We start from the raw sequence: 17,910 nt of genomic DNA, 5'->3' as shown, positions 1-17,910 counted from the left end.
ACAATGGATCCCACTTGTTTCCCTTACAAATGACTTGTTAACGCTGAAACCTGGCCTCCCTCCTTCCTTCTTTGTGCTGTACTTTTCCCCCAACCGACATTTAACCTAACCGTTTTGTGGTTTGTACCTCTCTCTGAAATACGAGCTTCTTCCTGGCTGGGAGTCTACTGTGTTCACAGCTCAACCCTCTCCAGGGAATCGGGGCCCCACATTTCCAGTTCTTCCTTCTTAGAAAAGGTTGTCAGCAATCACTGTCCTGCCCACAGCAAACAAATCAGGAGTTACTAGTGATCTTATCCATTTCCTCATCCTTCCATACTTCCAGAACATACACTAAATCTGTTAACTTTTCTCCACAAAAATCCCCAAGAACAGTGTTTCTCAAATGTTTTTTCCTTTATCTCTCTGACAAGGAGACTCTTCACAGTTTTGGGGTTTTTTTTTCTGTACTTGTCCTCCAGCACAGGAAATTTTAATACTAAAGACTATATATACACTATATGTATTATATACAATATATATATATATATATATATATATATATAGACTATATATACACCATATATATAAAGACTATATATACACTATATGTATATATATGCTACTGTATATATATAAATATAAATTATTATATAAATATAAAATTAATATAAATATAAAATTAATATAAATATAAATATATAAATATAAAATAAATATATAAATATAACATATATAAATATAAATATATATAATATATTATATATAAGTATATAATATATTATATATAATTAATCTGTAATTAATTATATATAATATATAAAAAATATAAATATAAAATAAAACATAAATATATAGTTATATATATATGTTTTTGCTTATGCAGTGCGTGTATATCTGTGCTTTGTGGATAAAGGTAAGATATTTTTGTCACTCAGGAATCAACGTCTGCCTCCTTAGGGGCAATATCGCCCCAGTTACGAGTGCATGCCTCAGTCTACCCCATCGCTGCCAGTCTGTTAGCCACTCCCGCCACACCCATCTCCTCCTGGACGTGGATTTTGAATTAAGTAGCCTTGAGCACAGACCAGTCTTCAATACACAACTGCAGTGAAATGACATGTCCCTATAACGATTGCTTTCGCATAACTGGCAAATCTTGCAGCAAAATTATACTGATGCTCTAGACCCAAATTCTCCCATTTCTATCCTCGGGGCTACCCTCCAATTCATTCTCCAGGAATTATGGACAGTGACAGCTGGAAATACTGATTGCTTCATGTTACTTCCTTTCTTTACAAAATGTTCAGTGTTAGGGGTGCCTGAATGGCTCAGTCGGTTAAGCGTCCGACTTCGGCTCAGGTCATGATCTCACGGTTCGTGAGTTCGAGCTCCGCGTCGGGCTCTGTGCTGACAGCTCGGAGCCTGGAGCCTGCTTCGGATTCTGTGTCTCCCTCTCTCTCTGCCCCTCCCCTGCTCATACTCTGTCTCTCTCTCTCTTTCAAAAAATAAATAAACATTAAAAAAAATTAAACAACAAAAACAAAATGTTGAGTTTTATTATTCTTGAGTGATTATAGGTTGAAATCTGAGTAGCTCAACATGGTCTATAGAGCTCATCTCTTCTTCTATGTCTGCCTATGTTTGTAGCCATGCAGCTCTACGGGGTTGAGTGAAGTCTCCCTGACTCTGATTGCCTAGAAAACAGAGTGTGAAGCAGGCTTAAGAGCTAATGCATGATTAGGGGGACAACCCCAGGGCTGCGTGTGTGAAGGAAGAAAAGAAGAGTATATTGTACACCAGGAACTAATATTAAAAGAAAAAAAAAAAGGAAGCAGGAAGGAATGGGAAGGAATGCCCTGTGAGGTGTCACCCTGGGGCCACTCCCTTACGTCAAGCTACAAAGAGACATGTGCCTGGCTACTTGCCTCGGACAGCCCACCGGAGGGGAAAAGAGAAGCGAAACTCATCAGCTCGTTTCTTCCCATGCCCCGCATCTCACTGGGTGAAGCTCACCTCACAGGGAGTTGAGCTCCCTGCCTTTCTGAGGGCATCTCCCCGTCCCTTTTGCACCTGCGTGAGAAGCGGGACCCCATGCGAGTGGCACGATGTCTCATCCAGGTCCGGAGGTGGCAGGGGGCGCCTGGCCACCAGCCAGTAGGCATCAGTTGGAAGAATCCCACGGTCCTGCCGGGAACCCATCAGCCATGGTGGTGGCTGAGACAGCGAATGGCTGAAGGCCCAGGATAAAGTAAGGCAAGAGAAGCTGAGCACACGCTCCGAGGGATGTCCAATTCACAGGCCTTCTCTCAGCTGTCCCAGCATGCTGTGCTCCACCAACTCTCACAGCCCTTGCTTACCCTTACCGTCAGGTCCTATAGGGCATCTTCATTTCTCTTTATCCGAAATTAAAATGGATTCTCATCCCAACACCCATCCTTTCCCCATGACTTCTTTCCTGAGGTTTCTCTTCTGATGTTTCTTCCTTTGGCTAGAAATCAAGGTTTTCTGTTTTTAAGGTAGGAATCACGGACACTGGATACCGTGAATCCTCCTTTACTTTTGAAGGAAAGATTATCCTAGAATAAAATCCTCGAGTCACATTTAATTTTCCTCCAGTTATTGTATACATTGCTGTGCTTGCAATCTGCTCTTAAGGCTTCCACTGCTCTGTTTTACTTTCCATTATTTCTCAAAGCTGCTCTATCAACTGTGTGGTGGAATCTAAGCAGGAACGGGTCTTGTCTGGGGCTTGTAAAAGAGACCCCTGGCATTATTTTTTCTCCTCAATAATTCTTTATCTTTGGGATTTAAAAATTAACCTGGCTCTATCCAGTGCTCATTTACTCTGAATCAATATTGCTGAAACTTGTTGTGCTTTGAAATTTTCAGACCCAATCTTCCTTTTTTTGTTTTTGGAGAAATCGTTCCTTGTAACTTTGCTGGCCCCTTGTCTAGACCACCAAGTTCTATTACAGATGATTTCTGACTTTTTTTTTTTGCCTGATAATGTTAATCGTTCTGTACTAGCTGGCTGCATCTTCAACATTTTCTGTCAAAGCAAGTACCAGATGTTCTCAGACGAGTTAGCAAATCATAACAGTAGCTACTGAAAGGAACAGTGAACGTATCCGTTAGGCTCATGTTGGGTCACAGATTTTATATCTGCATCACAAACAATTAGAAACCAGTCACAGTGATGTCAGTGCCTAACCACAGACAGAGGTGAGATACATCTGTTATAGAGAGATTCTAGGTCAAAATTATTATTTCATCCAGAACTGCACGGCTTGAATATGGTCCAGAAATGGACACCGTTAAGTTCACCTGGGAGCCTGTTAGAAATCCCAGCTTTCTGCATAATGTAGAAACTTGTGGAATCCCTATGTTGTATACCTGAAACTAATGTAATATTGTGTGTTAACTGTACTTGAATAAAATATAATAAAAATAAAATTTTTAAAGTGAAATAAAATTTGTAATTTGATGTTAGTTCTCTTATTGGTCCAAATAATCCCAGCTCGCTATACTGAATCAGAATCAAGGTCTTACCCATTCTCAAGTGGAACAAACGCTGATTTAAAATAGTACTCTAGGGGCATCTGGGTGGCTCAGTCGGTTAAGCAGCCAACTCTTGCTTTCGGCTCAGGTCACGATTTCACGGTTCATGGGTTCAAGCTCCATGTGAGGATTGTCTCTCTCTGCTCCCCCACCCCCAAAGTAAATAAACAACAACAAAAATACAGTACTCTAGAAATAACAAGGGTCTGAATTAAGGGAATAAGTTTTGGAAAAGTAAAACGGATGGTTCACAGAGGGGGCAGAGGCTTTGAAACTCCAGGATGTGCTGCCTGAACAAGAACGAGAGAGAATATACAGGAACAGAAGCAGATCTGGGCAATAAAGATACACATTCAACTACAGACACACTGGAACTGAGGCAAGGTCAAAATACAAGGAATGTACTTCGTCCAGGAAGGGATGGTAGAACCCCTGAAACTGAATGGTATTTGCAGGGAGGCAGCATAGACTAGAACCACCGTGACAATGGGCAGGGCCTGAGTCATAGCCACACATGAGGGGCAAGCAGGAAAGACGGAATCCAGCAAAGGAATGCCACGGAGGCAGAAGTGCCAGAAACGATGGCATTCGCGGGTCAAGTAAGGAGGAGAGCCGCGGAACACATGAGTGGTCAACAGGGCTCTAATTTTATCTTTGCAGAGAGAAAGTGAGCAGCTGTGTGCACGTGAGACTCGGTCACTTAGCAAGTCCGGACGAACAACTTCTAAAGGAGTTGCCATATGCCAATTTGCCTCTTGCTCCGAGAAGCCCTTCAAAGAGGTAACTTATAAAACAGCAGCACAGTCATGGCCCAGATAATGCGCCTAGCCCTGCCTGGCTGGATCTTCAACAAGACAGAGACGCGAGCTGTAGCTAAGAGACCAGGGCTTGTCTGGAGAAGGCCGGTGGACTCAGGGGGGTGGCGGGCGGCAGGGATGAGACATTCAAGCTGCGAGAAGTACCAGGAACCACCGTACGGCCGAGGTCTATTTCGCGTCGATTTTTAGATAATGCTGACAGATAAAATAAACCAACTTTCAAGTGGCCATTGGAAGGTTGTCTCCAATGCCTGTTAATTCAGGTAAAATCAAGGAGGGGCAGGGGGAGAAAATACACTTAGCACCAGACCTGGATTCCCAAACCCAAGATATCAAGTTGACTTGAGTAGCAAGTTAGGAAGCACTCTGCTTCATGTTCGCTAGTTGTCAGTGCCACCCTCATCCTCTACCAGGTGAGCATTTGTGAATTCCTGGGTAAAGATCCAGAAGGTGCTGCAATGGACCTGGAAGGGCCCCAGCCACGTGTGCTCAGTATTAGCTTTAATATCAAAAAGGAGGGATGTTCCTGGTTTGCCTTGATGGGACTCTACTGGGAAGACATAAATAAAAGACCACATCAACATCAGCCTTTAGAATTTTAAGTCAAAATCTCTAATCTTTATCACCCCTACCTTACTAAACCGGCTCGTAGCAGGTTTAGTAAAAACAGACTCGCATTTTGGAATATTTTGTCTAATATTCCACTTATACATTTCAATTCCTTGGGAAAATAAAAGAAACCTGTATGTTGGATCATTAAAAATAATACCATTTAGGGGCGCCTGGGTGGCGCAGTCGGTTAAGCGTCCGACTTCAGCCAGGTCACGATCTCGCGGTCCGTGAGTTCGAGCCCCGCGTCGGGCTCTGGGCTGATGGCTCGGAGCCTGGAGCCTGTTTCCGATTCTGTGTCTCCCTCTCTCTCTGCCCCTCCCCCGTCATGCTCTGTCTCTCTCTGTCCCAAAAATAAATAAAAAAACGTTGAAAAAAAAATTAAAAAAAAAAAAAAAATAAAAATAATACCATTTAAAACTAAATTTTATTCTAAATTAAAACGTACAAAAGAAGGGATTAGTCAGTGCTATAAGAGATGCATGAAAAGATCCAGAACTTGACTGAGACATGAAATTTGTAATTGATATTAGTGCTAAGGTTAGAATTATCAAGCTAGTCTAAACAAACTTAAATACCATCTATGCATCTAGCCACCACTGGAACTCTCCAAGCATCTGCTCCAAATCCCTGCACATGGTTTGAGGACTGCTCATGTTAGGACCCCACGTAGCCCTGGTTATTTCTCTGTTGGAGGGGACCTTCACCCCCTGGAAATTCCTCTTCTTTTGAGTTTAACAAAACCCGGACTAGTGAGACGTGGAGGCTGCAGGAGAGTTCTGTGGTGTGGCTTCTTCCCCCATAACCTGTTCCCGTTAGCGACATCTTGATGGATGCCATGACTGAATTTGTAAATTATAGATTAAAATCTGAATCAGGTGTGGAGAACAACAACAAAAAAAAGGAACCTCTGTAAGACACATGCGCTGAATGGCACATGGTGCATTGTTAACGAGCATCAGATTTGCAAACCTGGAGAGGGGACAACCCGGGTAGCTAGCAACTGAGTCCAGAGCTAATCCCCTAGCTGCCTTGTGGGAGGAGGTGGGAGGGGGTTCAGGGGAGAGCAGGAGCCCAATCAGGAGGTCACTCAAAACAGATAGGGGCAAGCAAGTTTCTAGAAAGATATACTCTTTAAAAAGCCACGGACGTTGACCATAATTTCATCTTAAATTCACAATTTACCCAAATCGATCTGTTGTGATTGGATTTAGATTCTGCGCAAGCTTATTGTCTGTAATAAAGATCTTCAAGGAGCACCTGGGTGGCTCAATCAGTCCAGCGTCCGACCCTTGATTTCGGCTCAGGTCGTGATCTCAGGGTTTCGTAGGTTCACGCCCCACATCGGGCTCTGTGTGCTGATAGGGCTGAGCCTGCCTGGGATTCTCTCTTTCTCTCTCTCTCTCTCTCTCTCTCTCTCTCTCTGCGCCTCCTCCACTCACACTCTTCCATCTCTCTCTCAAAATAAATAAGTAAACTTACAAAAATTTAAAAAAGATCTTCAAGTATTTTATTCCTGTGGGCAAGTTTTAAAAAGTGGTAGAAAAAGTTGCTCACTGCTAACGACTGAATGTGTGCGTCCTCCCAAAATTCATACTGAAGCCCTGATCTTCAAAGCAATGCTATTTCGAGGCGGGGCTTTTGGGAGGTCATTAGGCCGTGAGGGTAGAGCCTCCATAAATGGGATTAGCGCTCTTTTAAAGAGACACAACAGAGATGATCTGTTTCCAGCGTGTGAGGACACAGCAAGGAGTTGGTCATCTACGGAGACTGAATGAGGACGAGGACTCTCACCAGAAAACAAATTGGCTAGCACCTTGATCTTGAACTTCCAGCTCCAGAACGGTGAGAAGTAGATTTGTGGTTTAAGCCCTCCACCCCCACCCCATCTATGGTATTTTGTCACGGCAGCCTGAACTAAGACACCAGACACAATTAAAGGACAACGAGAGTGCCATCAGAAACCCTCAGAAGCTCGCTACAAATCATTATAAACACAAGGAAGCAAATCCCACCTTGTTAGGGCCTTGGTTGTGGAAAGGTCAGAATGCTCAGGCTGAGGCCCCTGCTCTGTACCCACCAGCCTCATCTCCCTTCGCCACCCCCACCCCCAGGTACGGATGAGGGACTCAACAGCCGCCTGGAGTTCCAAGATGACTCTATTCTCCGTGGCACCAACCAGAACACTTATGAAGAAACACTAGGGAAACTTCTGGAAAGGTCCAGTTCACTCATTCCTCAACTGGCCACACATCCAGCCCTCTGTGGGGCATTAAGGATAAAAATGGCAGAAACCAAGACCTGATTTCTTCTTATGCTCTAACGAGCAAGACACACACTGCAATGGTAATTCTGTCTTCTCTTAAAAAACACCACAAACTTGAACTCCCAATCCCTTAGGATACCATATCAATCCTCTCTCTTCCAAGCCTTATTCATCATGGATGTTCCACCTAACTTCCTTCCTGCTCCTGACCATAGAGGCACTCATGGCCTCCTTTGTCAATCCCACAGTGACATCCCTGTCCTTACCTGACAACACAGGGGCACTGCCCCCAGCTGACCACTCCTGTACCTTCGCTGTTTCCCTCGTCCTGAAAGGCCAGGTCTTTCTCCTTAGTCAGCTATCAGCTTAAATGTCACCTCCTGGGAGAGACCAACCCTCAACAGCCAAGGATGGGAGCCCCCCGCCTCTTGCTAGCCCGTGGCTCTATTCATATTCACGGCATAAGCCAATCACTCTCTCGGTCCTTCCCCTCAGCGGCTGGCTGATGTTTGGTTGTCCCCAGGAGAGCAGGATGTTGCCAGTCTGTTCACCATCTGACTCATCAGTGCTCATACGAACCGCAAAATAGTAAAAATTTAATAAATGTTGGTGACTTCCCGAATAAAATCAACCAGTAGTGGGTATGAGATATTATAAACAACAAAGACAACAGAAACTGTGTTCTGTGAGAAAGGGGTCATTAGACAGGGCACTGGACAGAGGATGTAAGGATGGGGGCGGGCTCCGTGGTGAGGGGACTCTGCACGGGAGGACCTGAAGGCAAGGAAAAGCTGAACAGGTGTGCAGACTGAGACACGGTCACTGAGGCTGGTCTCAAGCACCCTTTCTGTGCCAGACGCCTGCCTCCAGTACCCAGTTACCTTGGAAACTAGACATGTCTAGCTGTCATCTATAATTTGATAAATAGTGTTGCCGGTTTCTCTTCAAAGTATTTTGTTGTTTATGCCTCCAAACATATTCTTCAAAATTCTTCTATCTACATCCTACACCAGGAATATCTTGCGAGCACTGTTTGAATCCATTGAAAATCATTATGATAATCCCAGGATAATATTGCACCCAACAATGCCCTCCAATTGCATTGTCTTAAACTATACAAATGAAAATGGTCTTGCCAAGAAAAGCCTTATTTTATGAGCACTTAAGAAATGACAGTTAAGAAACCAGGCGCTGTCTTCCCAACTAAAATCATGGCCAATGTAATGTAAAAAGAGTGAAATTAAGTTTCCTACGAGAAACACAGAGGATGACGAAGACAAGGCTGGTTTGTGGGTTTTGTTGGGTGACAAAGAAGACCGACTTGCGGCTGGACGTAGAAATCTCATGCTTAGGAAACTCTTCAGGGGAGGCGCCAACTCCTACCTGTGGCCAGATAGATGATGTGGACGAGCATGTCCCTGCCCTGCACCACGTCGACGGCCACGTGGGAAAAGCGGCTGTTGTCCTCCATGAAAGAGGGCACCGAGGTCACAGGCTGGACCACCTCGTGCATCAGGATGAACTTCTGAGCATCCTGCAGATTCCTTTCGGTCAGGTTCATGTACAGGCCCTGGTCCACCGTGCCACACTGCAAGGGAAAACAGGCCGTTACGGGGACCGGCCACCTGGACACGCACAGCTGATCCTGGCCACCCTGGAGGTAGGGGGAATCGGAAGGTTAAGAACTTCAGTGTGCAAACATGTGTGCTTCTCTGCTCTCTCCAAGCTCCCCGACCCTAGTGTCCCTCCCATTCTAGATTTAAACTCATCACATCTGGGGAGTCTCTCAACTCCATTACAGAAATATATGATCAGATGTTAAAAATTAATCCGGTAGAAATCAGTGCTGACTTTAATCTGAACGCATAGGAATGAAAACTCCCCATCACGTGTTGAAGTTACATAGAAGCTGTCTGGCCAAGCGCACACTACTGTATCTGCCTGTGAATCAGGTGCCAAAATTGAAAACGCAGCGGTCGAGAACATCATATGGATCTATTACTATCCCTACTGGAACGGTGGGTCTATAAGCAAGATATGGATTCCACGGAGATAGAATTAGGCCATTTTAATCTGTCAATTAAGTAATATTATTCCAGTAAATTTCACAAGGGTACAAGGTACTGGTGGCTTTATTGCCTTGTGCTCATTCTCTAAGCCAGAGGGAGGGAGGAAGGGAGAAGCGGAAAGAGGAGGGTAAAGGAAGAAACCAGGAAGAAGAAGGGAAGGAAAGAGATGTTGAGACGGAGAAGCCACCATGAACATGAATCTGGTATATAAAAGGGGGAAAAAATCAGGCCCGGCAATGCTGAGAAGGGAATCCAGAGCTGGGCTGTGGAGAGACGGGCAGGTACCATGCAGCATGGTTTTGGGCAAGGATAAAGCAGACAGCGGGGTGGGAAAGGGAGAAAAGCTTTCCTGGGGCAGAGCACACAATCAGAGAATCCCCACTGATCTTTCTCAACTCTTTCCGAAGCTTGAATCCTGGGACCAGCAAAGACTAACCCCCAGCAGAACTTCCCATAAGCAAGTTTGATAGAAACAGATTTCCCTGTCCATATCATCTGAGACTGCCGTTTATAACACGTCATTTCTAATACTTGGTTTTATCACAGGTTACAGGGGGAAAAGTGTAAGATGGAAACTGCTTTTTAAAAATAGATGAGGGGCGCCTGGGTGGCTCAGTCGGTTAAGTGTCCGACTTCAGCTCAGGTCATGATCTCCTGGTCCGTGGGTTCGCACCCCGCCTCGGGCTCTGCGCTGACAGCTCAGCGCCTGGAGCCTGCTTCCGATTCTGTGTCTCCCTCTCTCTGCTCCTCCCCCACCCATGCTCTGTCTTAAGAAAGAAAAAGAAAAAAGAAAATAAAAATAGGTGATAGTTTTTTGTAGCACTTGATAAAAATGCCCTACATGCTGTAAAATGATAAGCCGGTTGTAAAATTAGAGAGTGTCAGAGAGAAATGGATCTCGAGTCTTGTCCAATGTGCAATGTCCCATTTCCTTGCAGGGACAGCCCCTATGCCAGGCGATGGGTCCACAGGTGATGGGATCACGGCCAGGTGAAGGGCTCCGTGCTGCTGCCCCAGGAGCCATGCGGTCTCAAGTAAGACGCTGCTTCTCAGCCTCTGTCTCTACCTATAAAGTAGCTAGAAAAACACTCGCTCTATTCACTTCCCAGGGCAGTTGTGAGGCCAGCTGAGATCATCAGTGGAAGGCATTTGTAAATTAATTGAAAGTGCCTGTAGATGCCAAGGAACAAAACAGTGTGCCTGGCACAGAGAAGCCATTCAACCAATGGCAAATCTGTCTTGTAGTAGGACAGCAATTCTATGGTGCACTGGGCTTCAGTGGCCAGAGGGAAATGCATGAATAAGTAAAGGAAGGAATCAATGGGTGAATACACAGGCAGCTGCTCATGGGACAGGGGGCTGTGCTAGGAGATTTCACATCGTCATCATATTTAACAGTAGCACTTAAGGGACAGGGACGTTGCCTGTTAACAAATGTGTTACAAAATGAAAGTCCTCTCCCAGACTCCGTCTGAGGTCTACCCAGGTGAGCTCTGGCTCTGAGAGTGACCTTGTGTTTGCCAGATTGCTCTTCCTGAAACCGATGACCGTGCGTAAGCATAGGTGGCACTTAGTGACCTACTTGTTGGGTGAAGTTTAACACACGGGTTTTGTGTCTTAGGCACAGCGTGTGGTTTTTGTTGTTGTTTTTTAATGCATCGCAGAAATCAGGAGTCATAACACAAAACTGAGGACCTTGTGCTGCCCTCGAGGAATCCGGGGGTCTGCGAGAGCCTGGGGGCCTCCTTGGACTAGAGCTGGGTAGTAGGACCACTGACCTCCCCTTATCATTTTTTTTTTTTTTACCCTGGACCCCATATCTTAAGTCATCAACCTGAACTGCCATTGTGATATCGTGACTCGTAAGAAATACATATTTGGTTTTTGTCCTCTTTCTGACACACAGCTCCTGAATTAATGAGGCACCTCTGGGCCAGTGGGCTAGAGACCCAATCACATAATTAGAAGATAGGGAACTTTCAGCCCACCCCTGACCTCCAGGGAGGGGAGAGGGGATGGAGACGGAGTTCAATCACCAATAACCAATGATTCAATCAATCTTGCCCATGTAACGAAGCCTCCATAAAACCCCAAAAGGGACAGGGTTCAGATGGTTTCTGGGTTGGTGAACATGTGGAGATTTAGGGCTCAGAGAGGGCACGGAGTAGCTCTGTGCCTTTCCCCAGACCTTGCCTGGTGTATCGCCTCCAGAGTTAGCTCATTTCATAACAAACCAGTAACCTAGTCAATAAAATGTTTCTCTGAGTTCTGTGAGCCCCACTAGCAAAGTAATGGAACCCAGGGCAGCGATCACTGGAACTTTCCATTGGTAACCAGAGGTTCCGAAGCACAGGTGAGGAACTGGACTTCAGATCAGCACCTGAAGTGGCCAGAGGTGGGGCAGAAGGCTTGTAGAGCTGACCCTTGCACCTGTGAGATCCGATGCTCTCTCCAGGTAAATAGTGTCCGAATTGAGTCGAATGGTAGGACACCCAGACGGTGCTGGGAAATTACTTCACGGTACGGGAAAAACTACCACACATCGGAACTGGGTAACAACATCGTTGGCCAGGAACTAATTTTGAACTCTGCTCTACGACGTCTTGGTTTATTTTTCCAGCCTATAATAAATATCTCACCCAAGGATTCTTTCTCATATTTTGAAAGCTATTTAGATTTACAGTATATATTTATTGGGTCGTAAGTAACCCATCTAGCTCTCTAATGCGCTGCAAATTCTCTAGCTGTGCCTCACACACTGGGTTCCCGCAGGTGTCTCTGTGACACCTTGGGGACTCCGTGCAAGAGGGTAACAAGACAAATGTCACGGTCCTCAAGTGGGTTACAAACCACAATGGTTGTCTTGCTAACACTTCTGAAAGTAATAAAGACAGTCATTCGACTGCATTTTTTTAATGCTATAATACTCGCATTTTTGTTTGTTGCAGAGACAATAGATCCCATCCTCTTTCCAGTTTGCTGGAGTTTTGCGCAGCTCCACAACCACCCGGCCTCGTGCTCAGAGTGCCCGATCTGATTGGCTCTCTTCTTCCCATCTTACTGCAAACGTGCGCTGTGTATCACAGGGTCCCGAGGACCTGGTCAACCCCTTCATTTGGCCCAAGAATGACCTCCTCATCTGTCTGACCACTTAAGGGTCTGTTTTCCATTTTAGCTCCATCATTTCTGATTGGTGGTTGTCAAAAACGCACAGAAAATTGCGGAGTCTGTTCACTGGGTCTGGATGGTGTTTCCTGTTACCGACCAATGCTGTTTTCCTAGTGAAGTTCAGGGTCAAGATGACTTGGACCGCAGGCTCTAACGGGGTAGGCTTCCATAGAACTACTTACGGTGGTTTCTAGATTGCAACTATAAAAACGCTATCTTTTGCTGTTTTGTTATTGTTCTCAATTGAGGTTTCTGTATTACATCTTGCAAAATGATGCACTGTCCTTCCCGACCCATTCTTCTTCCTGAACCTGAATCACATTTCTGTTCCTCCAACTAACTTGCTACTTCTTATTATAAATGCTGCATAAAATTCCAAATGTCACTAGGCAAACAAGAATGGAAAAAATTGAACCACTTCTCACTGTTGGTTACTGCAAACGTAACGACTAGTGGAAGGATCCTTAATTCAAAATGTATTCCCACCCTGTGCCAGCTACATGGTCTCATGAATATCAGTAAGGATGCCAATGCTATCATGGTTATCAAATACGATAAACCAAAAGAAAACCATTGGTACATTTTTGTACCAGAAAATATACAAGGAATTGTCATCATCTAAAATTTGAGTTCCCCTGGGGCACCTGGGTGGCTCAGTCGGTTGAGCGTCTGACTTCGGCTCAGGTCACGATCTCGCGGTTGACGAGTTCGAGCCCCGCGTCGGGCTCTGTGCTGACAGCTCGGAGCCTGGAGCCTGTTTCGGATTCTGTGTCTCCCTCTCTCTCTGACCCTCCCCCGTTCATGCTCTGTCCCTCTCTGTCTCAAAAATAAATAAACATTAAAAAAAATTTAAATTTTAGTTCCCTGTAAATCTTAAATTCTACCCTAACAAGTTAAGCCCAGCTAAGCAAGCTTCCTGCCTGAAATGCATGTCACATTTGTGCAAGCTTCATCTGTTATGTGGCATGAACCTACTCCCATCTCATAAACGTGAGTAAGCCTCACCGTGTGACACTGGCATTATAAAACCAGAGGCCCGTGGCCTTAAGAAATGAGAGATTTTGCTGTGTGCTACAAATATGTTCAGACAAAAGGGCTAAAAGTTATCCACTGCCTGGAGGTGGTAAGGCATCAGGGGTTTATTAAGTCACTGTTCATTATGAAGACTTTTGCAATAGAAACATCAAGGCATTAAGAGTACACTATAAATAAAGGGAGCATCTTCGTTAATTGTTTTTCACCTTCAGGACTTTACAAAGCACCTTCTTAAGAGGAAGGATATATTCCACCTTCAGGATTTTACGGAGGGCCTTCTTAAACAGTTACGCTGTACCCCATCATCTGAGGACAGGGAGAAATTCAGATGGAGACTCAACAAAGGGGCAAAGCGTCAGTGTTCAGTTGATAATGACATAAACCGTCTATGCCATCAGGAGCCGTGGTCACTTCAGGTTTGGTTCCCACTAAGCTGTTAGCCGCTTGACCTGTGATATGAATCTCTTTGTACTGAACCGGTACTGAATTTTCTGAGTAGCGGGGCTAGGGTGATACGTATAAATTGGTCACTCGGTTTCCTGACTTCTGAAGTGTGGATGACGATGCCTACCTTACAGAGCTGGGGAGAGGAGACAGCAGGGCAGGTATATAAAGCATTGACACAATGTGGGACCCCAGAAGGCACCCAGTGAATGGTCCCTAAGAGTCACCTTCTCCAACTACATTCTACAGTCAGCAAGGCACATTAATCAATATTACCAAAGTTTATTCCTAAAATATTCCTGTGCCTTCGTATCCCACTTTCCTCATCTTATTGATGAGAACGAGAGACAGAAGATGCTAACAGAATGCCCCAGTAAAGCATCAAAATGGGAAAGAGGTTGTAAAAACCACCCATCTGTCCCCAATCCCATGCTCTTAAATTACCAAAAATTTAATTAAAAAAAATTCTTTCAAAACAGTTACAATTGAACGGCCCCTGCCAAAGTCCAAGGAAAGTATAAAATAATTGAACCCTTTCTATACTCCTAGTTTTCTCAAAAGCCAAAAGTTTTAGGTGGTGGGATGATCAACCAGAACGTGGACGCCTGGGTACAGAACCCAGTTCTAACTCGGATTAGTTACGGTAACTAATGGTCTTTTAGCCAGAAGAGGGTGGGGCTTTGCATCTGAGGACTGGCGTTGAGATCTCAGCTCAGCGACTGATCAGCCAGTGTCCTTGGCCTGACTGAATCTCTGCACGGAGGCTCGGCACCCCTCTCTGTCTGCGGGAGAATTTGTCACTGATCCCAACACCGTTGCCAGCGGGCAACATGACGAGCACAGAGTCTTGAACGCGGAGGTACTAAAAATTACACGCACGATGACGACAATGATCGTATGAGCATCCGTGTCAGAAGGGGGGCCCTCGAGGGAAGCCTGCTGCTGCGGTCTGAATGTTTGTGTCTCCCCCAATTGCATATGTTGAACCCCCAACCCTCAAGGTGGCTGTCTTTGGAGATAGGGCCTGGAAGGGAGTAATTAAGGTTCAGTGGGTTCACAAGGGTGGGGCCTTGATCCCACAGGATTAGGGTCTCCCCCCAGTCACTGTAGAAAGGCTACGTGAGGACACAGTCAGACGGTGGCCATTTTTAAGAGAGGAAGCGATTCACCAGAAACTGAATCAGCCAGAACCTTGATCTTGGACTTCCAGCCTCCAGAACTGTGACGAAACATACGTGTGTCATTCACGCTGCCCAGTCGGTGGTATTTTGTGATGGCCGCGTGAGCAGACTAATACACCTGCTGATGGACCAGACATGAGGAAATCACATTTCTTTTGGTCCCAGCTTCTTCTGAACATCGGAAGATGAGAGAAAATGACGTAGAGCCCCTTATAGCTCAAACATCCTGCAATTTTGTGATTCGTGAGCTAATGGCCACCACCTGCTCTGCTTCCCCCCAGCTGCATCATCACGTCCCACTCACCCCGACAGGAAATCTCCCCACGTTCACCAATTAGTGCTCTAATTCTGTTTGTGCGTCTCCACTGCTCTGTGCCCTGGGCTCCATTCACTACGGCGTCATTCATTAGGGATCAGAGCTTCTGGGGACACAGGGTCCGCCATCATTAGCACTAATTGAAGCTTGGCTTCCCAGCCTGCTGCTTTATTCTGGCCTTTTTCAGCTCAGCCTCGGCGTCCCAGCTGACAAAAGGCCCCTTTTCGGCCCGGGGCACCTCAGCTGACAAAAGGCCTCGGCCATATTCTGTGAGCCAGGCTGAGCGTGGGCACGTCCGTGAGGGTCAGGGGAGACCCCAGCTGCGTTGTGCACGTACCCAGCTTTACACTGTCCCAGGCTGTCTACACAAGAGGAATGAGTGCCTTCCCCACCCCCCTGAAATTACCTGGAAGTTGGGGTTGGGGTTGGGATACGGCAGCCAGGCGGAGCGCGAGTTCTCCTGGTACTTGAAGGGCCCGTTGAAGGCCTGGGAGATGGCACTCAGGTTGAAGACACACACGGCCGAGGCAGCGATGCTGTTCCTGGGGGGAGGGGGAGGGGGAGGGAAGAGAGAGGAAGGGGGGCAGGTCAGAGTCCTGCGGGGACCCCTAGCGCAGGCACCTTCCGGAGAACCTCAGGATCACAGTGTCCTAGGCCCCCCCCCACACAGGGATGAAGCCGAAGCAGTGACTGATGTCACTCTGTGGTCTCCTTGTGGGAGAACAAACACTTGGGTGCAGAAACAAGACTATTTAGCAGTTATGACACTTCTAATCCTGCCGGATGGGATTAATTCACTCAGCCGCAACAAGAGGACAGAGGGTTGTAAAGAGCCGTATGTCAGGCCTTTTAAAAACAGGAGGAAAAAGACGTTCTCCTCCGGGGGCTGGAGCCTCTCAACGGTCCGGGTGGCTCTTGTCCCAACTGTTCATCTGGTTCTTTCAGACGGTGGCAGGCAAACTGTGGCTGCTGCTTCTTTTTGTTAGATCCCCAGAGAGCGGTGTCTGTTTGCTAGCCTTTCAAAAATAATCAACCGAAAGCATTTTGCAAAAAGTCCCTGTCAGAGACCCTTCATTTATGTACATTTTTTTTAATTCGAAAAGCATTTTAAGTCCGAAGGGTCAGAGAGAAAAATTTGACATGGCACTGACATAGGAAATCTCGAAACCTTAAATCAGAGTTCAGGCTCTGCCGAGACAGCTGTAAATGAGAGGCTCTCAGGAGTCCGGCGCCCTTTTGCTAACTGTGGAAACAGCAAAATATGGTCTGGTTAAAGAAATCTGCTTTTTTCGAGCACAGCTCGGGTTTTTGCTGTCTGTGAGCCACCATTTTTAGACACCCGGGAACACGATGGTAAAACCTTCAGCGACTCCACGCGGTAGTAAGTAGGCCATTTCCTGCAGCCCAGCTCATGGCCAAGGGGTGAGAAAACCACCCAGTCCTAGGGCAGAATGAGCGAGGGGAGTGACCTTCATCCCCACTCCCCAGTGCTAAGAGACCTTGATGAATATACAGAGGCAAAGCAAACGATGAGCAGCAACACCAGAGAGCTGAGCCACAGCGTGATGTATTCATCCACTGCTGGCTGCCCCCCATCATCATTTTCTTTCGGTTTGGAGCAAGTCTTGTCAAGAATGTGGTCATCTGTCCAGAAGGTAAGATCAAGGCTGAGACATGAGAACGAAGAGAGGCGGGGCGTATGGTGGAACTAGAAATGCATGGATCCGAAAGTTCTTCCCAAGACCTGGTGAGAGTAAGTGTTTGAGACAGAAAGGAAAGATCTAGCAATTCTACCTCTAATATAGATAGATAAATGATAGATAGATAGATAGATAGATAGATAGACACATAGATGATAGATAGATAGATAGATAGATAGATAGATAGTAGATGATAGATGATAGATAGATAGATAGATAGATAGATAGATAGATAGATAGACAGACAGATATAGATAGATGCTATATACTGGGTGATGTCCAATATGATGGACACTTGCAACACTAAACAAATCGTCTGGAATAGTCTGAAACTTATTTTTGCGAGTGTCTAAATTGACCATTGAACAGTCCAGACGCAGTATTTCCATAACTTTTTAAATTGTCTTTGCCCAGAGCCAGGGGAATGAACAGCTAAGTAAGCCCAGCTCCCATTGTGTGTAAAATTGATGTCAAGTCAGCAACTGAACATTCATCTTGGGCAGCCGACGCGATTTCTTAAACCGGGTTTTGGAAAGCAAATCAGCTTCAGAAACTATAAATTGATTTTTTAAAAGAAACGTATCAAGGAGGGAAAATAAGCTCTGGGGTTGAAAACCAGATTTACAATGAAGGTGGTCATGGTGGGGTGGGGGTGGGTGGGGCGCCATCCATTTCAGCCTTCTTCTAACTTCACGTCAGAAAGAAGACTCTTCACGGAGTAAATGTTATTATCGAGTGACTGTTAACACTTAAGCTCAGCAGGG

At 45.7% G+C, this 17,910-nt stretch overlaps 1 protein-coding gene across 4 annotated transcripts in view; it reads right to left on the bottom strand.

The window, feature by feature from the left end:
• The window catches only part of SEMA5A (semaphorin 5A), a 473,593-nt gene that overhangs the window by 128,204 nt on the left and 327,479 nt on the right, over positions 1-17,910 (bottom strand). For all 4 annotated transcript variants that reach the window (XM_042997660.1, XM_042997674.1, XM_042997671.1 and 1 more), the window contains 2 exons: positions 15,853-15,988; positions 8,617-8,821 (listed from right to left, as the gene is read on the bottom strand). In XM_042997660.1, the coding sequence (XP_042853594.1) occupies positions 8,617-8,821; positions 15,853-15,988 (341 nt within the window). The remainder of the gene's footprint in view (positions 1-8,616; positions 8,822-15,852; positions 15,989-17,910) is intronic.

This window comes from Panthera tigris, chromosome A1 (genome assembly GCF_018350195.1).
Source record: "Panthera tigris isolate Pti1 chromosome A1, P.tigris_Pti1_mat1.1, whole genome shotgun sequence".
Lineage (NCBI taxonomy): Eukaryota > Metazoa > Chordata > Mammalia > Carnivora > Felidae > Panthera > Panthera tigris.
Note: the sequence above shows the minus strand (reverse complement) of the source record. Positions and strands in the feature narration are given on the sequence as shown.